The sequence below is a fragment of the Podarcis melisellensis genome (assembly GCF_964234715.1).
Source record: "Podarcis melisellensis genome assembly, chromosome: 6".
Classification (NCBI taxonomy): domain Eukaryota; kingdom Metazoa; phylum Chordata; class Lepidosauria; order Squamata; family Lacertidae; genus Podarcis; species Podarcis melisellensis.
The window spans coordinates 22,737,591-22,759,930 of record NC_138538.1 but is presented as its reverse complement, the minus strand read 5'-3'; the positions used below and the strand labels follow the sequence as shown (position 1 = coordinate 22,759,930).

At 47.0% G+C, this 22,340-nt stretch overlaps 1 protein-coding gene across 1 annotated transcript; it reads left to right on the top strand.

Moving 5' to 3' along the window:
* The first annotated feature begins 6,503 nt into the window (after positions 1 to 6,503).
* LOC309373150 (neuritin-like) lies at positions 6,504 to 20,884 on the top strand. Its single transcript, XM_081917395.1, has 3 exons — positions 6,504 to 6,717; positions 8,299 to 8,461; positions 20,340 to 20,884. Exons 1-3 carry the CDS (start codon positions 6,675 to 6,677, stop codon positions 20,563 to 20,565), a joined length of 432 nt encoding a protein of 143 aa, XP_081773521.1. The 5' UTR covers positions 6,504 to 6,674; the 3' UTR covers positions 20,566 to 20,884.
* The last annotated feature ends 1,456 nt before the right edge of the window (positions 20,885 to 22,340 follow it).

Here is a 22,340-nt window from a genome sequence, read left to right as displayed (position 1 = left end):
GAAATAGCAGCCAATATAATACATTTTGGAATCACCCTTATGATGTCACTAGAATGAATAACTGTACAGCCATGCCTTAGACCCACAAAGGAACCACAGTTCTTTGCTATATTGATAAAAGCCCTGCCTTTGTTCACACTTTGAATGGCTTCTACAAGAGGTCTGTGGTGGTGGGACTATGTAGAACAGCCATATAATCAGAGGATGACACAAATGGAAGCACAACTTAGACAGAGTCTGGGCAGGCATCAGCACCCAGCTTCTTTTGGGCAGCTCAACAGGTCCCCCCACTGACAATGCTTTGAGAGCAGCAGGTGGTTGGGCTAAGCCACCATTTAAATTTCCCCCACAATGCTCCAGAGCAAGGTATTATTTCAGGGGCATTGTGGGAAAATTAAAATGGTGGCTAGACCCAGAAATCTGATGTATTCTGAAGCAGCTGTCCATTACTGCCCACTAAGGCCCACCCAAGGATGAAGCGACCTACTGCACATATTACTCACACTGGCATGAAGCCATGTGAGATACTTCAGAAAGATTCAGGTAATGGGAGTTTTGCTTGGATCAACAATGGGATCTCAGTGTGGTGTAGTGGTTAAGAGTGGTGGACTCGTAATCTGGTGAACCGGGTTCGCGTCTCCGCTCCTCCACATGCAGCTGCTGGGTGACCTTGGGCTAGTCACCCTTCTTTGAAGTCTCTCAGCCCCACTCACCTCACAGAGTGTTTGTTGTGGGGGAGGAAGGGAAAGGAGGATGTTAGTCGCTTTGAGACTCCTTAAAGGGAGTGAAAGGCGGGATATCAAATCCAAACTCTTCTTCTTCTTCTCAGTGTGAAACTGGTGGAAAAGTAGAATTTGGCTTGGTATCTGAAGACTAGTATTAGTATGACATTCTCTATGTCACCCATGTACCCCACCAACACACCAGTGTTAAGAGGAGGTACGTAAGGAGAAAGATCTAAGACTTCTGCTATAAATCACATTCGCCTTGCAAGAGACTGGAGTGGTGTTTCCCAAACTTGGGTCTCCAGCTGTTTTTGGACTACAATTCCCATCATCCCTGACCACTGGCCCTGCTAGCTAGGGATGACGGGAATCGTAGTCCAAAAAACACTAGCGATCCAAGTTTGGGAAACACTCAACTAGTGGTTAGTTCACCTTAGTCAACACTTCTTATTCACAGCCATAGCAAAGGACCCTACTTGTAGCAAAGCGAATTAATTTCATCCCTAGACATCAGGAACACAACAGACATTTTCAGTTTTCTCAGTCTTTCTGAAGAAAACTTTGTGGCTGTAGTTACTATATGATATCAAAGAAATCTTTGAAATCCCTTCTGTTCTTTTCATCTGATTCCCTGAGAAAGAAACTTCTATCTACAAATGTATCAAGAACATAAATAAAATTCTGCTGGATCAGTGTCTCATCCACATCCAGCATCCCGTTCTTACCATAGCCCAACCAGATGCCTAAGAAAAGCATTTCTTCATTTTAAAATGTATGTGCTGCGCTTTGCCTAGCAGCTCTGAGTCATTTGGGATGTCATCTCAGTCTTACTCTGAGTCAGATTTCACAGTCTCTTTCCACCTTTCACAATCTTCTTTCCAGACCCCACACAATACATATCACCTCCTTTATCATGCATTCCATGTACTCTGCTTGTTCTCACTCTTTTAATTAGAGAGGATAGAACTAAGTAATGAAGGTGAAAAGGAGAGGACAAAGACAATAATAGGGGAGGGGACAGTGTGCCATCCCTGGATATTGTAGTCAGGAGCTGCAAATCCTCCTCAAAGAGTTATATTGCTGGAGCATCAGTTAAAACACTGTACGTTAATTAGAGATAAATCTACAACAGCAAACACAAGCAAATGATGAAGGCTTCAACTAGCCTGCCAATGGAAAAACAAACACAGCAAAATCTTAGTACAGGCACCCCTAAACTCGGCCCTCCAGATGTTTTGGGACTACAACTCCCATCATCCCTAGCTAACAGGACCAGTGGTCAGGGATGATGGGAGTTGTAGTCCCAAAACGTCTGGAGGGCCGAGTCTGGGGATACCTGTCCTAGTAGCTGTGAGCACTTGTATGGTGCGGAGCAAGGGTCCCCTATCCTTTTATGCTCAGAGGAACATTTTGAAATCTAAGAAATGGTGTTGGGCACCACAAAATACACATTTCACAGAAGAAAAACTGGCAATGTTCAGACACCCTTCCCCACAAAAGAGGGAGAAAACCTAGATTTCCACCTATCAGGGGGCAAAGCTGGTAATCCCTTCTCAATCAAACAGCTCTCCACAAAACCAAAAAAAAGCCTCAATGTTTTTTTAAAATATATAGAAAATAGGAGTGTCAGGGGCCTTGGAGGGTGCCAAAGTGCATCTGAGGGTGCTATGGTGCCCAGCAGTTCCAGGGTTGGGGACTTCAGATGTGAAGAAATCCCTGGCTTGGGGACACACAAGGGGTTTCTTTATACGGTCATACCACGGGATAAATATGCTTCAGGATAAGTATTTTTGGGTTGCGCTCCGTGGTGACCCAGAAGTAACAGAACACGTTACTGCCGGGTTTCACCACTCGCACATGCACAGACTGTCAAAATGATGTCACGTGCATGCGCGGAAGCAGTGAACCACGACCTGCGCACGCACAGACGTGTGTTACATTCTGTTCAGGATGCGAACAGGGCTCCGGAACGGGTCCCGTTCGCCTCCCGAGCTACCACTGTATTCATTCATTCCATGGTAATGTGGGCTGGTAGGAAACGTTTAATTAAGAGGATGGAGCCTATATGGTGATACCAATGAATGCTGTTGCTACAACTCAGTTTTAGGTCCCTCCAGCCTGGTATTGGCTAGTAGTTGTTTCCCAACGCCTCAGACACAGATCTTTCCCATTACCTGATGCTTTTAACGAGAGATGGTGGGGACTGAACCTGGGAGCAGCAATGGGGAACCTTTTTGTCCCCGTGGTCCAGATCTGCCTCTGTGGGCCAACTCCAGTCAATCCACCCAGCAGTCAATCATCTAATGTCACAATGATGTCAGGTGACTGCCACCTGTCAAAGCTAATCTGCCTTTTGGATCTTGGCTTGTAGGACAAGTCCCCACCCCCAGGTATAGTGGGGTGGATATTTTCAGTAGTAGTGGCCCAAGAAAATTTGATGCCTGAGGTAGAATGGCTAATGGTGTCCCCCACCCCCATTGACTCAAGATGCAAAATCCCAAAAGATGGCCAACTTATTTTTGCACCTAAGGAAGAAAACCCTACAAATACTCTTCCCTAGTTGAGAAAGAAGAAAGTCGGTAATAATAATTAGCAAACAATTGCTATTTATTGTCTGCTTGGTTTTGCATAATGGAAAGGCCAAGCCTAAAGGATTTCTAGATCCCTGTAATATTGTAAAACACTGCATTTTTAGTACCAATACCACCTACAAAAGGCATACTTATAAGAACTAATACTGAGAATACTAGATAACAGGGCTAGGAAAACTGTCACTCTCCTGATGATGCTTGACTAAAACTCCCATCATCCCTCACCATTGGTCATGCTGGCTAGAGCTGATGGGAGTTGCAGTCGGGGGGGGGCACAGGTTCCCCAACCCTGCTGTATACCTTGTAACCCTGTCCAACAGACCACACTACCCACCCCCGCAAATCAATAGAGAAAAAAGTAACTGGATTTCTTCGTGGACTACAATAAAAAGCCAGCAGATGGCAATAATCCTTTGCAACATACAAATGTAATATGCCAAGTAAAGATATTGCCACCTTTTGTTTAGTTTCTTTGCTTACTAATGTTTATTAGTAAGCAATACAATGCAATCTAAAACAGTTCTATAAAATGCAGTGTGCATCCGTTATTATCTGTAATTGTATATGTGCACGGTTAAAAAAAGCAAAACTGTGTACATTATAAACAGGTAGAAAACCAGATCATTCAAGTTAAAAACATCAGCAGAAACAAATAAAACAGGTCAGTCTGACAGGCCAAAAGCCTTGTTGTCAGAACTAGATCAGAGATAGGCTAAGTTCCCTAGCCACCAAAAAGGCCTTCTTTCTAAGTCCCCAGCAAATACTCTCCCAGAAGTTGGCAGGGCAGAGAAAAAAAGCCTTTCCCGGAGATCTAAAAATTTGTGCAGGCTTGTATGGAAGAAGGTGGTCCTTCAGACAGCCAGGTCCCAAGTTGTTTATTGTCAGTTGATGATGTAGTGTGGTATAGTGGTTACCGGTAAGTGTTGGATTGGGAACTGGGACACCAGAGTTAAAAACCTGTTTGGGCATGAAGCCCACTGGGCGACCTTGGACCATTCATAATCTCTTAGCCTAAGCAACCTTACAGGGGTTTCATGAAGATAAAATTTAGACAGGGAAAAGCATCAACACCACTTGGAACTTCTTGGAAGAATGGTGGGGTATTAATGCAATAAATAAAATAATAATAAAGTTGATGCTCAGCTCAAGGAAGCTACTCAATGAGCTTTGATGGTTAGAATGTGTTTTCTTCAATTAGCACTGATGGCTGGTGACTACCAGGCATACAAGTCAGGTCTCAAGCAGGGGCCGAAAAAGCACTTGGTAGTTGCCAAAGAGCTTCAAGTCTGAGTTTTGCAGCCACTGAGGCAGACGGAGCTGTGGGATTATGTAACTTCATTTGTCCTGGGGAACTGATACTCCTTTACACATCTGAGTGCTCACTAGACAACCAAGCTCAATGTGTATGTTATTCATCAATAAATGAATGGGACAAAAATGTCCCAAGTCTCCAACAGCACTTTCAAAACTGCCCAGCATTTTAGGGTATTTACACATGAGAAGCTAAAGTGCTTCCTGTATAGCTGCCTTGTCCAATGTGATTGCTTGGACCAGAATGTACAATTTGATTTCTCTCCTACATCAGCATCGTTCACTTGGGACAGAAATAGCATCGAAGAAGCTCAAGTGTGATTTTAAGCACCTTATGCAAAAACACCCTCAGAATAGGGCTGCCAGCTGGCAAGGAAAAAGGGAATAAACATCACAATAGCCTAGCATGCTCTCGTGTCTTAAACAGCAGCTTGATCTGCAAAAGTCAGCCAGTGAAACTTTTCACTTTGTGGAGTTTAAGCATGATCTACAGATCAAGCTGGGACACAGGTGGCGCTGTGGGTTAAAGCCTCAGCGCCTAGGACTTGCTGATCGAAAGGTCGGCGGTTTGAATCCCTGCTGCGGGGTGCACTCCCGCTGCTCGGTCCCAGCGCCTGCCAACCTAGCAGTTCGAAAGCACCTCTGGGTGCAAGTAGATAAATAGGGACCGCTTACCAGCGGGGAGGTAAACGGCGTTTCCGTGTGCGGCTCTGGCTCACCAGAGCAGCGATGTCACACTGGCCATGTGACCCGGAAGTGTCTCCGGACAGCGCTGGCCCCTGGCCTCTTAAGTGAGATGGGCGCACAACCCCAGAATCTGTCAAGACTGGCCCGTACGGGCAGGGGTACCTTTACCTTTACAGATCAAGCTGCTGTTTAAGACATAGGAGCAGAGACCAACATTCTTATACTTCAGAGCTGAGAGCAATCATTGGGCAGGAAGGGACCCCTTTAACCTTGGATATATGAAAAAGATGCAGTCACAAAGAGTTAAATCCTAGAAAATACAGTACATATAAAACCGGTAAGCTTGAGGTTTTGCGACACCCAGACCCTAACTTTTTTATTATCTCCAGAGCCCTGCTGAGCAAAGAACTTTTCAATATCCTTAAGCAGGGCTTGCCATTGTGTCAGTTTCACAGACAAGTTTCTAAAAGCAGGCAAACCCAGCCCTAAATTCCCCAACTTGGTGCCCTCCAGATGCTGATGGGAGTTGTAGTCCAAAACATCTGCAGAGTTAGGGAAGAAAGCTGACCTGCTTTTATTTTTTAGCAGAAGCCATCCCATCTCAAGCCATCTACTCTTGCTTCCTGGAGTAAACCTTCTGTCCAATGAGAAAGAAAGTCCCTCTCTATTCTGCTAGCCAGGGCTCACGTGTGTGAATTGGAGTGAGGCGTCTGTGGCCTTTCAGATGTGGCTAGTCCGGATTTTAAAAATATCCGCCCAGATTTCCACTTCAAATGCTTCAGGCTGAAATCCTCTGCGCACAGTTATTTGCAAGGGAGCCCTACTAGAGCGATTCCTAGGATTGTTTTGCCCACATGCGGCCCGAGAGAGAGAGCTCCCTCCCTACCCGGGACACTTCCCACCCTGCAAGCGTCAAACTAGCCCCTTCGCACATCTGCTCAACACCAAAGCATGGCAAGGGACAGACCCCTCCGTTTTCTCCCCCGGTGAGCGCGGTGGCTGCGCCTTCCTGGACTAAACCACCTTTCTCGGCAGGGGGAGAAAGGAGAAAGGGTCTGGGCTCCCGGGAGGCAGCTGGAGGGAAAGAAGTGGCGTCTCCAGATGGGCTGAGCAGACTCCCCCCCCCCCCGGGAGGAGGGAGCTGAGCGCTTGCAAGGCGCACCGAGCCAGCTGAGCCCTCCAAGTTACCTCGGCGGTCGCCTGCGCCGTCTTGCTTCCTCACCGGGAGGAGGAAGGCTAAAGAGGCGCCCGTGGGTGCTGCTGGTGGGGGAATGGGCTTCCTGGGGGCACGCTGTTGATGTCAGGGGTGGAGTCCAGCCGGAGCCCCTGAGCAGGGCGGCGGCAGCAGGAGGCGGCGGCTATGGGACAGCGAATGGGCACGGCGCTCCTACTCGTCGCGCTGGGTGAGTACCAGCCTTCCCGGTTGTGCTTCGATTTGGAGAGGGTCCGGATCATGGAGCTCAGTAACGAGCCAAGCTGAAAGTCTTTTCTCGCCATCCCGGAGGTGCGCACCCTCTAGTTCTAAGGGTTAGTTAGCTACCGCCCCGCATTTCTTTTGAGCCTCCGTCTGCTTTGAACATCGGTAAAAGGGGACATAAAAATCTAGGCTGTGCCCTAAGTAGGTTGCCAACTGTTTTTTTCAGGCAGTGCTCCTGTGTCGTTATTAACAACAACCTTTCAAGCAAAAAAATTAACACACACCCTCCTATAGACAGGAAATGATGGGAGAAGCTTCCCCTGCTATATGTCTGCATCTTGGGTTGTTAAAGGCATAGGAGCTCAGGGCAGGGAAGTTGGCAAGCATATTTGAATACTTGGCAGCAGCTCCAGAGGAAACATCACAATGAACAGGTCGTGTATTAGACATGTATTGCATGGGCTAGATGGCTCTGTTCGACAGAGTGTGGTGCTGATAATGCCAAGGTTGCAAGTTCGATCCCCTTATGGGACAGCCACATATTCCTTCATTGCAGGGGGTTGGACTAGATGATCCCTAGGGTCCCTTCCAACTCTACAATTCTATGATTCTGTACTCACTTTGTAAGGTTCTGCAAATGCAGACAACCAAATTCAGGGCAGGTCACATTTCGCCTTCCAATGTACATATTTCTCACCTACATTTTTAGGCTGCCTGATCTCCAAAGAGTTCAGGGCAGAATGAATGGTCCCCTTTCTGCCATGTTATCCTCACAACACCTCTGTGAGGCATGGGCATAGTCAAGGGAGGGCAGGAGGGTAACTGTTTCCCCCTAAATCAAGTAAATCAATAAAAAAAAATATTTAACTAACTGAGGTTCTATCCACCCACAACATAAAGCCTGTTCCCTAGCATAAATCCTGGCTATTGCCAGTGTGGTGTAGTGGTTAAGAGCGGTAGTCTCGTAATCTGGGGAACCGGGTTCGTGTCTCCACTCCTCCACATGCAGCTGCTGGGTGACCTTGGGCTAGTCACACTTCTTTGAAGTCTCTCAGCCCCACTCACCTCACAGAGTGTTTGTTGTGGGGGAGGAAGGGAAAGGAGAATGTTAGCCGCTTTGAGACTCCTTAAAGGGAGTGAAAGGCGGGGTATCAAATCCAAACTCTTCTTCCTCTTCTCTTCTTCTATGTCCACGCTGTGAGCTTGCATCAAGGCCCCCAAGTCTTAGTACCTGCACACTATCAGCAACTTCATGCTGGCTCTCATATGATGCCTATTAAACAGATCCAAAGCTTAGGACAGGAGGATTGTTCAAAGGCATTGGCTCTGAATCTGAAATGAGGGTGCCCGAAGGAGATTCCTTGCATCATGAGCTGTTTGACAGAGGAACACTCAATCAGGAGGAGGTAGACTGTGCTTTTAAGCAGAGGTCGGATGGCCATGCCATAGATGCTTCAGTTGTGACTCCTGCATTGCAGGGGGTTGGACTAAATGACCCTCGGGATCCCTTCCAACACTACCATTCTGTGATTCCATTAAGTTACATGGATCCCCTTTCCATTTGCAGGGTACCTGCTCAGGTCACTGACTGCAGAAGCCCAGTGTGAGAACATTTACCAAGATTTATCTGACTGCATCTTAAAACTAGGAGAGAATATGGCCAGCTATGAGGAAGAAGAGGAGGAGGAAGATGAAAGGGACCAGATGAAAGGACTGTATGCCGTCTGCGGGTGAGCATGCACATAACACCATTTATTCATCGCTGACACATCTTGCTTCCAGATTCAGTGCTACTCTCCCCCAAATCCTGTTCTCCACTGTGAATTTTTGTGTCAAGTATTCCACAGTTATTTTCTAAATGCTCCAAACATAGACCTCTCCCATAATTAGTGGGTGGCTCCATATCTACTCCACATCTAGGACAGGAATATGAGACACAGGTGGTTCTGTGGTCTAAACCACAGAGCCTAGGGCTTGCCGATCAGAAGGTCAGCGGTTCGAATCCCCGCAGCACGGTGAGCTCCTATTGCTTGGTCCCTGCTCCTGCCAACCTAGCAGTTTGAAAGCACGTCAAAGTGCAAGTAGATAAATAGGTACCACTCCAGCAGGAAGGTAAATGGCGTTTCCGTGTGCTGCTCTGGTTCGCCAGAAGCAGCTTAGTCATGCTGGCCATATGACCCAGAAGCTGTACACCGGCTCCCTCGGCCAATAAAGCGAGATGAGCGCCGCAACCCCAGAGTCGGTCATGACTGGACCTAGTGGTCAGGGGTCCCTTTACCTTTTATTCCCCAGATATTTTCTAAATACTCCAAACATAGACCTCTCCCATAATTAAGTAGGTGGACTCCATATCTACTCCACATCTAGGACAGGAAAATGAGACTCCACACACACAGACAGTAAGTACATTTTCCTGCATATCCAGGGGCACCACCATAGCTCAGTGGTAGAGCGGTCTGCTCTGCATGCAGAAAGCCCCCAGATTCAATCCCCAGCATCTCTAGGTAGGGTTGGAAAGACACATTTAAAACCCTGGAGAGCAGCTGCCAGTCAGTGTAGACAATACTAAGCTTGATGGACCAATGGTCTGATTTGGTAAAAAGGAGATTCATGTGTTCTTACATTGGCTTGTTTAATATACACACGGACATCTGAGAAAAGAGCATGGGTATAACCGCTCCATCTGCTATGTGCCCGTTAGGCTGAAAGGAAGCATGTGGCATGCCTTCAGCCCAGAGAAATTGGGGTCAGGGAGCCTTGTGATTAGATGCACACATCCCAAATCTTGGTTTCCCCCTTCTAAGGTTGTTAGGATTTCTGCCCTCTTCACAGCACTCTGATGTGTAATTAATAAAGGAGGGAAAGTGTTTCCCTCTCATCCTGTTTATCCCCTCCTGGACTGCTTCAGTGGCACATGGGGCAGAGTCCCTGATAACTTTGTAACCCTATGCCCGCCCCCCACTCTTGTGGGATGCCTACAGCATAGCCCAGGGGTGGCAGCCCTCAGGAGCTATTATACGAGAAGGAATAATTGGTGGTCTGAGGAGATGTTGAAGGAAGAGGGAGGAGGATCATTCCTGAGGAGATTCCGAAAAGATTGAGAGAAGAATGGGGAGCATATAGAAAAGGAGGAAGGGAGAAGGAACCACAGAGAGACCAGCTGCCATGTTGTAGCCTCACAGAGGCTTGAGGCCTTCACCAGAGGCAGAGATATGCCTGAGAAACTTTAAAGAGTGCATGCAAACAGTCGTTCTTCTCAAGTGGGATCTAATCACACACACTGGCAAATTCAGGTTGCACTATTAAAGCAGATTTGGAGCTCTTGGGCAACAAACCCGGTTCTCCAAAATGGAAAATTGCACCGGAAAGTGTGGGATAACACTTGCTTTGACGCCACAGTTTCATGCACACCACATACCTCTTGTTTCTTCCCTTCTTTTCCTAGCCCCATTAAATAAATCCTTGTTCTTGCCATCTCACCACACCCTGCTTTTACTAAGTTGTTCACTGCCCCCCCCCACTCATTGCCTCTTTTCAGGGAAAGTGAGGCTGGGGGGCTACACACTGTTTTGGGGCATCTGGCATTTCCTTCCCACCCCTGAATTTGGAAAGTGTGGAAATACAGTTTAAAGGATCCTATGAATAAGGATGAAACGGGACGTGGGTGGCGCTGTGGTCTAAACCACAGAGCCTAGGGCTTGCCGATCAAAAGGTCAGAGGTTCAAATCCCAGCGATGGGGTGAGCTCCCGGGGTGAGCTCCCATTGCTCGGTCCCTGCTCCTGCCAATCTAGCAGTTCAAAAGCGCGTCAAAGTGCAAGTAAATAAATAGGTGCTGCTCTGGTTCGCCAGAAGTGGCTGTCATGCTGGCCACATGACACGGAAGCTGTATGCCGGCTCCCTTGGCCAATAAAGCAAGATGAGTGCTGCAACCCCAGAGTCGTCTGTGACTGGACCTAACGGTCAGGGGTCCCTTTACCTTTACAAATAAGTTATCCACTGAGAAGGTTTCTGCTCATCAAGATGGCTTATAACTATTCTAAAAATAAGATATAAATATAATTACCTTGGGGAGGGGTGTAGCATTGTGGTGTCAGAGGTGACATGGAGGCCAGAGAGATATTACTCTTATTCCTCTGAACTGTTTATTTATGAGCATCATGAAATTAGGCCCCACTTCTATCCTTCAGAGGTGATATTAGCTGCAAGGCGGGGGGGGGGGGGAGGTAGATAGATACCCATGTGAGAAGCTACAGGGAACCAGGCAGAGGGCCTTACTGGTAGTGGCACCAACCCTGTGGAATGCCCCCCCCATCAGATGTTAAGGAGATGAGTAATTATATAGCATTTAGGAAACATCTGAAGGCAGCCCTGTACAAGGAAGCTTTTAAAAGTTTAATGTTTCATTATGTTTTTATATATGCTGCAACACGCATGTATAAAGTCCTCTGCATCTGTTCTTTTCCAGTTAGAACAATTCTATTTTTTTATCATTGTCATTGTTTTATCTATTTTTATAATTGTATTTTCTATAGTTGTAACCCACATTGGAGCCTTACGGTGACGGGTGGGTCAGAGAGCTTGCAAGCAAATAAATAAAACATATGGTAATAATTATGGATAGTAATACTGTAATCAATGAAATGCACTGATTCAGGGCAGAGGCCTAAAAAAGGCACAAGTCAGTCTTGAATCCATTTGGCCTTTCCAAGGAGGGGCAGCTTCAAAGTGAGGTGGATATGCAGCCATTTGTTTATTTGTAATCAAATCAGGATAGATGGGAAGGCAATCAAGTATCAAAGCACCAAGCAGCTCAGCCCCTGGAGCAGGTCTGGGCCTGATTAAAAGCGAGCAAGGGAGATGGAAGAGATAAAAAGTTTGCTGAGATAAATGGGTGCCATTGTCCAGGAATGCAATCAAGGAAGAGGCAAAGCTCTGGGAAGGCATAAAACCAGCTAGCCCAGCAAGAAAAAAGATGCTGAGATTAGAAAGGCAGAAAAAGCAATAAATAAGAATAGGGAACCAGCAAAAGGCGAAGCCAGATTAGGGAGAGGGTAAAGACATATTGTAGGGTTGGGCAGGAGGTTAATGAAGGAGACAAGAAAGTCTTGGAGGAGGCAGTGGCGTAGCGTGGGTTGTCAGCACCCGGGGCAAGGCAAGTAATTTGCGCCCCCTAACCCATGGATTTTAGCACTCGAGTGCGAGCGCCCCCCCCAGATGTTGCGGCAGGCCCTCCTGCACCCACCCACGCTACGCCACTGGGGCTGGGGGCGAGCGAAGGAGCCAAGGACCCCCCCTTAAGGCTCAGCAGGAATTTATTACATTTATTATTTGCGGAGCCCCCGCGAGCCAAGGCAGCCGAAGCCCCCTCCCCTCGGGCACCTCCCCGCCCCTCCTCTCCTTGGGCTGTAGGTGGAGTCCGCGCTCCGAGGCGCTCCAGATCCGGGCTTGGCGAGCGCCTCTCCTCCTCCTGGCCGGGTCCGGGGGCTTCCAGCCGCGCTCCGTCCTCGCTCCCCCCCCCGCGGCTGAGACTTGCGCTGAGAGCCGGAGCTAGCGGCGCCCCCTTCCGCCGGGAGACCCTCGCCCGCCCGCCGGCTTCCTCTCGGAGGGTTTTGGGGAGCGCAGGGCGCAGCGAGGCCCCTCGGAGCTCTCCTCCCTCCCAGTCGGTAGAAGCAGCCGCTGCCTGTGGCTGGGCCGAGGGGATGGCGGTGGCGTCGGGGTGCGGAGGCTGCCCGTGCCCGGCCAGGCGGCGTCGGCGCTGCTGCAGCGGCTGCTCCTCCTGCGAGCAGTGAGTGGAGCGCGGCGGCGGCGGCGGCGGGGAGCCCGGCGGAGGAAGGAACTTGTCCCTTCCCTCTGGACTCGCGCCCCCCCAGATGTTGCGCCCGGTGCGGCCGGCACCCCTGGCACCTCCCACGCTACGCCACTGGGAGGAGGGAAGATGAAGGGAAGATGACCTCTGAGGGGCATTGTGCCTGAATTGGAGTTTGAGCCTTGGGAACTTGTTGTTGTTGTTTAGTCATTTAGTCGTGTCCGACTCTTCGTGACCCCGTGGACCAGAGCACGCCAGGCACTCCTGTCTTCCACTGCCTCCCGCAGTTTGGTCAAACTCATGCTGGTAGCTTCGAGAACACTGTCCAACCATCTCGTCCTCTGTTGTCCCCTTCTCCTTGTGCCCTTCATCTTTCCCAACCTCAGGGTCTTTTCCAGGGAGTCTTCTCTTCTCATGAGGTGGCCAAAGTATTGGAGCCTCAGCCTCATGATCTGTCCTTCCAGTGAGCACTCAGGGCTGATTTCCTTAAGAATGGATACGTTTGATCTTCTTGCAGTCCATGGGACTCTCAAGAGTCTCCTCCAGCACCATAATTCAAAAGCATCAATTCTTTGTTGATCAGCCTTCTTTATGGTCCAGCTCTCACTTCCATACATCACTACTGGGAAAACCATAGCTTTAACTATACGGACCTTTGTTGGCAAGGTGATGTCTCTGCTTTTTAAGATGCTGTCTAGGTTTGTCATTGCTTTTCTCCCAAGAAGCAGGTGTCTTTGGGGAATAGTCATTGTAATAATATTGCACGCTACTGAATCTCTGAGCAGTTCGAGATTCCAGGCGCTCACCCAGGGTTTGTGTTTCCTTTGGAATGAGGTACAGCAGAGACTGTGGTGTTTTTAGGATATATGGTTTATTTACACAAATCTACAACCTGAGCCTATGATGGAAGGGTTCGCAGCATTAACAAGAAGGTCTTGCTTCTCCCATAGCCACAGCCTTGGATTCCAGCAGAAATCAGGCATGGTTCTGTCTCCCAGCTGCCTGCCTGCCTGCCTGCAACCTTGCTTCTACCTCAGACACCTTAACTCTCTGGTCTTTGTCTTTCTAACTACCAGCGAGTTGAGGGAGAGTGGCCCCACTCATTTGCCACCTGGCACAGAGCCACTTCCTTTATTACCTTAATGGCCTGCACCTCACCAGGAAGCTAGCCCAGCTATTCGAGGAATTGAATCCATGCTGGATCCAGGAATTAGAAGGGCGCTCAGGCATACAGCCTACCCCCTCCAAATTCATAATTATAATATTTGTTAAGAACTTTCAAGAGTTCAAAGCGCTTCACACACACCTATCTAGTTACAATTGGGAACACAGGAAGGTACCTGCCTTATAGCAAATTGAACTGTTGGTTCATGTATTGTCTACACTTATGGGTGTGGTGGCTCTTCAAGGTTTCAAGCTGGTGCCTTTGCCAGCACTACCTGGAGACTTTGGAAATTGAACCCTTGGATATAAGATGCTGTACGGCCTTTCACTTTCTTACAACTTTGCAGAGTAAGTCAGTATATTAGCCTCCATATTTCAAGTGGAGAGGAATGAGTCTGAGAGAGTCAGACTGGGGACTTCCAGTTGGTAGTTCAGTTTCTTAATCACTGCAAGCAAGCAAGCTCAGCCACACACCAGATTCTTGCTGCTGTTTTTAAACCCCACTTTCTAACTCTCCGTGGTGCAGTGGTACCTCAGGTTAAGTACTTAATTCGTTCCGGAGGTCTGTTCTTAACCTGAAACTGTTCTTAACCTGAAGCACCACTTTAGCTAATGGGGCCTCCTGCTGCCACCACGCCGCCGGAGCACGATTTCTGTTCTTATCCTGAAGCAATGTTCTTAACCTGAAGCACTATTTCTGGGTTAGCGGAGTGTGTAACCTGAAGCGTATGTAAACTGAAGCGTATGTAACCCAAGGTACCACTGTATAGCTAAAGGGTAGCTCTCGTTCTCTGTAGTAGTGATCCCCAAGAACTCTCCCCCCCAAACTTTTGCTCATTTTCTTAGGAGATTTACCTCACTGAGGTAGTAATGTAAAACTTTGTATCTGGGCCATACCACTTTAGATTGCAGGCGAGGGTTCCTATGGTGATGGTGTGAGGTGATTTAATTTGTTCAGATGCAACCCTAACTGCACTTACCTGGGAACAAGGCCCCCCCTTTTTCCCCACAGTAAATCAGTACATAAACAACAACAGCCTATACAGAATCCACCATGTTTTAAGAATTAGGAAATGGATCCAGATCAGGGCTGTATACATATATTTAGAGGTTCTGTGTGCTTAACCCGTACACATGTGAAATTTAGTACTAGGCACGTTCAGCACCTAGAGAACCTCAACTTTTATTGAAATTTCTAGCCCTTAAAAGATTATGAAGTTGGGTCTGAAAATGTGTCCACCACAAAGGATGAAATATCAGAAACTATGGGGAAGACACACTTAATTGGGTCGGAAACCAGGGCTTCAGCACTCTGCCTGTCCATATCTTTGCCTCTTCTCATGAATTGGAGAAGCAGAATTAATGAAGCAAACTATATGAGCATATGCAAGCCTTAATTAACCTCCTTTATACAGACCACTGGATTCACATTTTGTTGATGCGGAGCAAGGCTTTCTTGTTTTGTTTTGCTTTAATACAGAATACACACAACCTATCATTGTGCTGCAAGACCTGAGTTACTGTCATCCTGGATATGCCCTGCCATTCTTTCCTGCTATAATGGAATTAAAACAATACTGTCTTCCCATGATGTTCCTGTTCCATGTTTCTCTCCCTCTGCTAGTGAGAAAAGGCTGGTCAGTGACAGATATGGAGATCATAACAACTGATGCCTCAGAAAGCAGCCTGCTATGAAATTGATTGTATTTGTTGTTTGGTTTTAGTTGTGCAACATTCCCCCAGAGTCCAACGCTGACAGGTCATGTGATTATGGCCTGTGTTTGTGAACAGATGGAGGCTGCAAAAACTGATGCATGCTGGGGGTTGTGATTACCCAACTGAGATGGGGAAGGGTGGGGGAGAAAGAGTGAAGAGGAACAAATACGCACAAAAAATGTCCTTCAAAGTAGACACTTCAGTTTTCATGCCTCGCTCTTCCTGTCTTTGTTGAAGTCAAATAATTTTCAGCTGCTAACTCACTAAATTTCTCCTTTGCCCCCTGCAATTATGCTGTTGCAGGTTGCAGAAGCAAGGCTTGTTTTAAGGCAAAATGAGTTTACCTTGTTTGGCAGCAGCTTCTCTCATTATTATCTCAGGACATTTATTCTGCCACAATAGTTCTATTTAATGAGCTCTTTACAGCTGGCAATCAGATAAGTGTTCTCTGAGATTTTATGCACACAGACACACACACACACCAGCCTTGTTTCATGATTGTGTAAGGATGCCTTGGACAAAAGATGATTTTTGTATAACCAGGGTCTTCTTTGGGCAAAATGTCCCACTTAGGTGAGAAAGACTGGTGGGTTTTTGGTGGGTGTGTTCGCCAACATGTCATTAATGCAGGGGTCTCCAACCTTTAAGACAAAAAGAGCCACTTGGACCCGTTTCCGAAGAAGAAAAAAAACTGGGAGCCGCAAAACCATTGCGACATTTAAAACAAACATATATCTCCAGAGCCGCGATCTGACAGCGGGTGGGAAGGTGACGTCGGGACAGTGCGTGACTAACGCACGCACCGCCCCCATGCGACATCACAGCCAGTACAGCGCCCGTCACAGTGGGGAGTGTCAGGGCGCACAATGCGCCTCCTCCCCTCGCTAGTATCCGCCCCGGAGCCGTGGCAAAGGTGTAAAAGAGCCACATGCGGCTCCGGAGCCGCGGGTTGCAGACCCCTGCATTAATGCAATAGTTGTGCATTAGTGATGGATTTATAGCAGACCATCCACACATTCAGCTTTATTAGATGTTTAGTGACACTTCCCCAATGTCGCCACCTTATTGCTGTCTGGGGAGGCACTCTTGTGCAATAGCACAATGAAAGTGGAGCAAATACCTTTGCACATTTGTGGTTCCAGGATAAAGTTCCAGGATTCCAGCTGGACACTACAGGACATGCACCGATTGCAAACAAAGCAGGATGTCCACCAAGAAACAGTTGCTGGGGAAACCCAGCCAGATGGGCGGGGTATAAATAAATAAATAATCATTACAAAAAAAAATTCCTTCCAGTAGCACCTTAAAGACCAACTAAGTTAGTTCTTGGTATGCACACGAAAGCTCATACCAAGAACTAACTTAGTTGGTCTTTAAGGTGCTACTGGAAGGAATTTTTTTTTGTTTTTGTTTTGACTATGGCAGACCAACACGGCTACCTATCTGTAACTAAATAATCATTATTATTGCAGGCACAAATAGTACTGAAAGTGGGATCACATATAACCTCACTGATACAATCATGGGCACAAATAATCATGAATGCACAATCAAAAGGACATCTGGAGGGACCCATTGTAACATTACAATCAAACATTTCCAGAAGGAAAATGTTTCAGCAAAGCCAGAAAAGATACAATTCACTTTCACAGTGCAGCTATTACAGTAACAGCCTAGCAAGGGGGTATACTCAGGACTCTGTCCTATGTCCTGCTTCCGCCCCCTTTTAAAAAATCCATTATAGCTCAAGCTATTTAGTCTGGAATCCATGTATTCATTGGAAGAACTGGAATTGATTAACCAAGAATTTCATTTGCACCCTGTTTTGAGCGTTTGTGGTGGGAGGGGCCAGAGGCAAAAGTGGGTGGAGAAACTTATGTAAATTTTAAACGGTAGGCTAGTTTGTGCACTTACACACCCCTCTCCATCCAACAAGAGGCATTATCTGCATTCAAAGACACATTCCAGCCAGGCAAAAACACTCAAGGATGGTATGGAGAAGGGCCAGCTAAAGAGGGTGGCTGAAGAGGAGGTGAAGCCTAGAGAGAGGTGTGGAGAACCACATTCATTCTCAGGGCCTGAAGGTCTCCACCCTTGAGCTAGATCAACCTTCTCAGGGTATCCTATCCTGTATGAAAACTGCTTATTTTTTTTTTTTAATATAATTTTTATTAAGATTTTCCAAATTAAAAACAAATTAGATCCAATTCATACACTTTCTTCCAAAACCAAAGCCAGGACTTCCCCTTCCCGCCCCCAATTGCGTTCCAAATCTTCCGAATAAGCAATTAAATTCAACAAGTTTTTATCCCATGACTCACTTAACATCAATAACCCAATTTTTCCAAATTCCCATCCCCTAAGATCGATTTTTTCCCTTCCACGAGTTCCCCCTTTCAAAATTTTATAAAAAAAGAAAAAAAGATATAAAGATAAAAAAATAATTTTACAACCTTTGGATTCCAAATTTCCCTCCCCCCTTTCTCTGTTGTGTTCCTTCTATCCCTTCATCCTAATGTCTTCCTGAAGTTCCTACCCGCTTAATCCATATCCCTCTAGTAGTTTGCCAGTCATATTTAATTACAAATGTCCAATCTTGGAAGGAGTCTGTCTCAAAAAGGGGCCCATTTTTTCTATCCAGATTTTTATATCCAGGAGTAAGAAACTCCCATTTAATTTCCATAAGCTTGTCAAATCTGGATGTCCCAAATGTTCCCAATTCTGTCCAGTTCATGATGTTTCCATATTCTTGTCATTCTCTCTCCTCCTTCTGTTTCCCTGTTTTCCCGCAAAAATGTTCTTTTTCCATGACCTTCTTATTTTCTGCAGAGGCTTGTTATTCAGAAGCAAAACATTATGTCATGTCCCTTTCGTTTTCCAACTAAAGAATCCATTGTTTCCTGTAGTTTGTAGCCCTCTGTAGACAAAACAATGTTCCATTTCTGCAGTTCCCAAGAGATTAAAAGTTACAACTGTTCAGGTTTCCTGAGAAAAACACATGCAATGTCGCTCAGCTCCTCTAGGTGGATCGCAGTAACTAAGTTCCCTTCCAGATCGAATCCATTAGTCCAAATAGTTTGTAAATCCTTATTTGAAACAATTTGTATACAATTTAAAACAAATGTAACCGGCAAAGTCCTCAAAGCAAAGTCCCTGCTTTATTCTTCCGTTTTGACAGCCTTTGACAGCTGTCAAAACTCCCGATGCTCTTCCCCAGGTAGTTTCGCGGATCACTCCAGGGATTCCGGGGGGGGGGGGTTGTTTTTTTAATACAAATTCCACTTTTCTCCTCCAGCACAGTCTTATAATTTTCCCTCGCAAAGTTGCTAATTCATGAAGATAGAGATACGCTCGATCTTAGTCGTTAAGTCCTTTGTTTTGGCTCTTCTACAATTAAGGGGTAGGCTGACTTCCTTTTTTCCACCTCCCCCGTTCGCTCCAGATTTTAAAAATTTATCCCTCTTTTTTAATCCGTAATCCAATTACTCACGGGTTCTTCTTTTAGGTCCAGATTTTCAATAGAAGAAGTCAGCGCTCTCCGCCGGATGGCATGCGGCTGCGCTCGGCAGGGATAGCAGAGAACTCAAAGCACCACGCTTCTCCCCGGCGCCCGATCCGTAGCCTTTAAAAAGGCTCCTTCACGAGCCGGGAGGGCGCTAACGGTGCCAGCCGAGTCTCCATGTCCACGGCCTCGCTCTGGCCGTGGTTTTTGAGGGTCCCCGCATCGCCGGTGCGGTAGGACCCAGCCCCTGCCGAGCAGGCTCCCTCCGGAGCTCGGAGGGAGCCCGCCATTCGGCGATGGCGCCGACCCGGAAGTCCTGTATGAAAACTGCTTAAAGGTAAAGGTACCCCTGCCCGTACGGACCAGTCTTGACAGACTCTGGGGTTGTGCGCCCATCTCACTTAAGAGGCCAGGGGCCAGCGCTGTCCGGAGACACTTCCGGGTCACATGGCCAGTGTGACATCGCTGCTCTGGCGAGCCAGAGCTGCACACGGAAACGCCGTTTACCTTCCCGCTGGTAAGCGGTCCCTATTTATCTACTTGCACCCGGAGGTGCTTTCGAACTGCTAGGTTGGCAGGCGCTGGGACCGAGCAGCGGGAGCGCACCCCGCCGCAGGGATTCGAACCGCCGACCTTTCGATCAGCAAGTCCTAGGCGCTGAGGCTTTAACCCACAGCGCCACCTGTGTCCCCATGAAAACTGCTTAGGCATCCTGAAATTTGGTTCTTTCAACATCCATCCAATGTTCCTCATTTAGGCTGCATTCGTATGCACAAAAGCAAAATGTTAGGTATCCTAGTAGTTATTCAGGAAGGACTGCCTATAGAACTTGTTCCTATGGGGATAAATTTGGCACAGGGATCATGAATTCATATTCATGGCAGCAATGTGAGTATATCACAGAAGTGCTGCTAGACTTGGATTGCCCTTTTTCTTCCTCTAAGGTGGACAGAATCACATTGAGAAGGCTGGAACAGTGCCTACTCTGGTCATAACCAACCAACCATCCATCCATCCAACCAACCAACCAACCAACCAAACAAACCATTCAGGGTTTATGTCAGGGGTGGACAACCTCTTTGAGCCAGTGAACATTTTGAGTGCCATGGTGCCAGTCACAAAATGGCTGGCATGGGGGGTGTGGCTTTACACAAAATGGCTGCTGTAGGCAGCATATAAGAGGCCAAGCCAAAGCAAACAGGAACTGAGCAGAAAGAGCAAGGAGCCTTTTGTGGGTTGTGGATTTGAGGGGATATTTACTAAGACATTTCATGGGTCCCATAAGAGCAACTGGTGAGCACCCACAGGCACTGCATTGATGATCCCTGCTATATGTTCTGCTTTACAGATAAGCGATTTCTAACTGTGACTTCTTTGTTTTATGCAAAGAAACTAAGTCTTCTCTTTCTCCTGCTGCAGATATTGGGAAGAGTTTCACACCTGTGCCGTGGCTGCCCTTTGGGAGTGCCAGAGGGAGGCAGCAACTATCTGGGAGATGTTGAAAAAGGAATCTAGGAAAATCAAATTCCAAGGCAGCCTTTTTGACCTCTGCGCCTCCAGCAACTCCCAGAATTTCGGCTCCTTGCAGATTCCATCTATTTCGCTGTTAAGCATCACTTTGATGGTCACGTGGCTTAATTTATAAAGGGAACCACTCTGCACATATGTACATATATTTATTTCCAGATCTTTGATAAATACTGTTAGGGGTTTTGTGTTTGTTTAGTGAATGCTTGGTTACATTATAAATATGGAGGGAAATCCACTGCATTTTCCAGTGATCTGGGTTGTCAAGAACAAGTCTGTCAAGTGTTCCAGTTTGACTTTGCCCACGAGAAGTTGCTTGTGAATCTCAGCTTTAAACCACTGAACTTGGAGGAAATGGCAGCACAAGCAAAGTGGCACCTACTTTCCTTATTTTGGTCTGCTGTTTTGGATGTTCTTTGATAAAACTACCAATCAAACTATTGTGTCGATCTCTTCCCACACCTACACAACCATTCCTAAGGACAGTATCCTGGACAACCTCCTAGAACAGTAAATATTAGGGAACTAAAAAGGGCAGTTTGAGCTCTTAGAAACCATCAGGAACAGATTTTCCTAGAGAAACAAATTCAAATGGTTGCGTTCCATCTCTGGAACAATCCCCAAAATCTCTACTGACACTCTGCCGTTTTAATATGCTAATCAGGTTACACACCTGTTTGATTTATCAAGGTGTTTTTTTGGACAAATGATTGCACAAGAATGGTAAGATATATGGTACTATATTATGTTGGATTGTGGTTTCAGGTGCTGATCAAGAGCTCTGACCTAAAGTTGGTGGATAGAACCTCAGGGCTACATAAGAATATATGGATCAGGCCAAGGGCCTTCTAGCATCGTATTCTTACACTGGCCAGCCAGTTGCCTGTGGGAAGCCATCAAACAGGACCCGAGTGACAAAGAAGGAACTCACGCTGGCTTTGCACACATTTACAAGGGATCAATATAAACTGTCAATCCTCCTCCCGAAAACCACTTTTTCTTACTTTCCCAAGATGTGATGCAAGAAAAGAGTAAGTGCTGTCAGCGCTTCCGAAACTGAGGGATATGTCTGAACGTGTTTGAGGTTGAGAATGATCTCCTGCAATTTGGCAGTACAGTATTCCAGCCCTGTCAGCAGAGTAGTTGTGCGTACCATACCTGTTGCTCTAAGACCCATTTGAGTTTCTGCACCTCTCTAGCATAGTGTAAACCAGCAGTGGAGAGCCTCAAGCTAATTAGGCCTGCCGAGCCTTCTTGTCTTCCCTTCCAGATGCAGCTTGAATGGCAAGGTTTCAAAGGAAGATCGGCGTTCAAGCCTTTGAAATATTGACTTCAAGTCCCATCTGCAAAAGTGCTCCTGATTCTTCCTTTGAAGTGGATTCACCTGACATATGACATCAAGCCCCCTGCTCATGTGGCAAAGTGTTCCACAGAGTGTGTATGAGTTTTGGATCGAGCCTGCTGGCCAGATCCATGCCCCACCACTGGTGTTAACCATGCTGGCTAACCCACCAGCCTCCAGCCCAATTGCTTGTAGCCCCTTCCACACTCCATCTATCAATTTGTAATGAACATATGTATCAGACTATTTCCCCATTTGGCCCAGTATGGTCTACTCTTGCCTGGCAGTGGTTCTCTAGGTTCTCCAGAAGTTTCCCACCACCTGGTACCAGGACCCTTTAACTAGAGACAGCATGGGTTGACCTAAAACCTTTGGCATGTAAAGCACCTGCCCTGCTCTTAACCCAAGGGCTTTCCTCATTTCTGCCTGCCAATTTGGCATAGCCCTCTCCTATTTTTCCTCCCTGCACGGTGTTGACCCCAATGCTTTTCTCCCCAGCCCAGCTCACTCACTGTGTCAGAGCTAGGCTAGGAGAAAAGTGCTTAAGAACA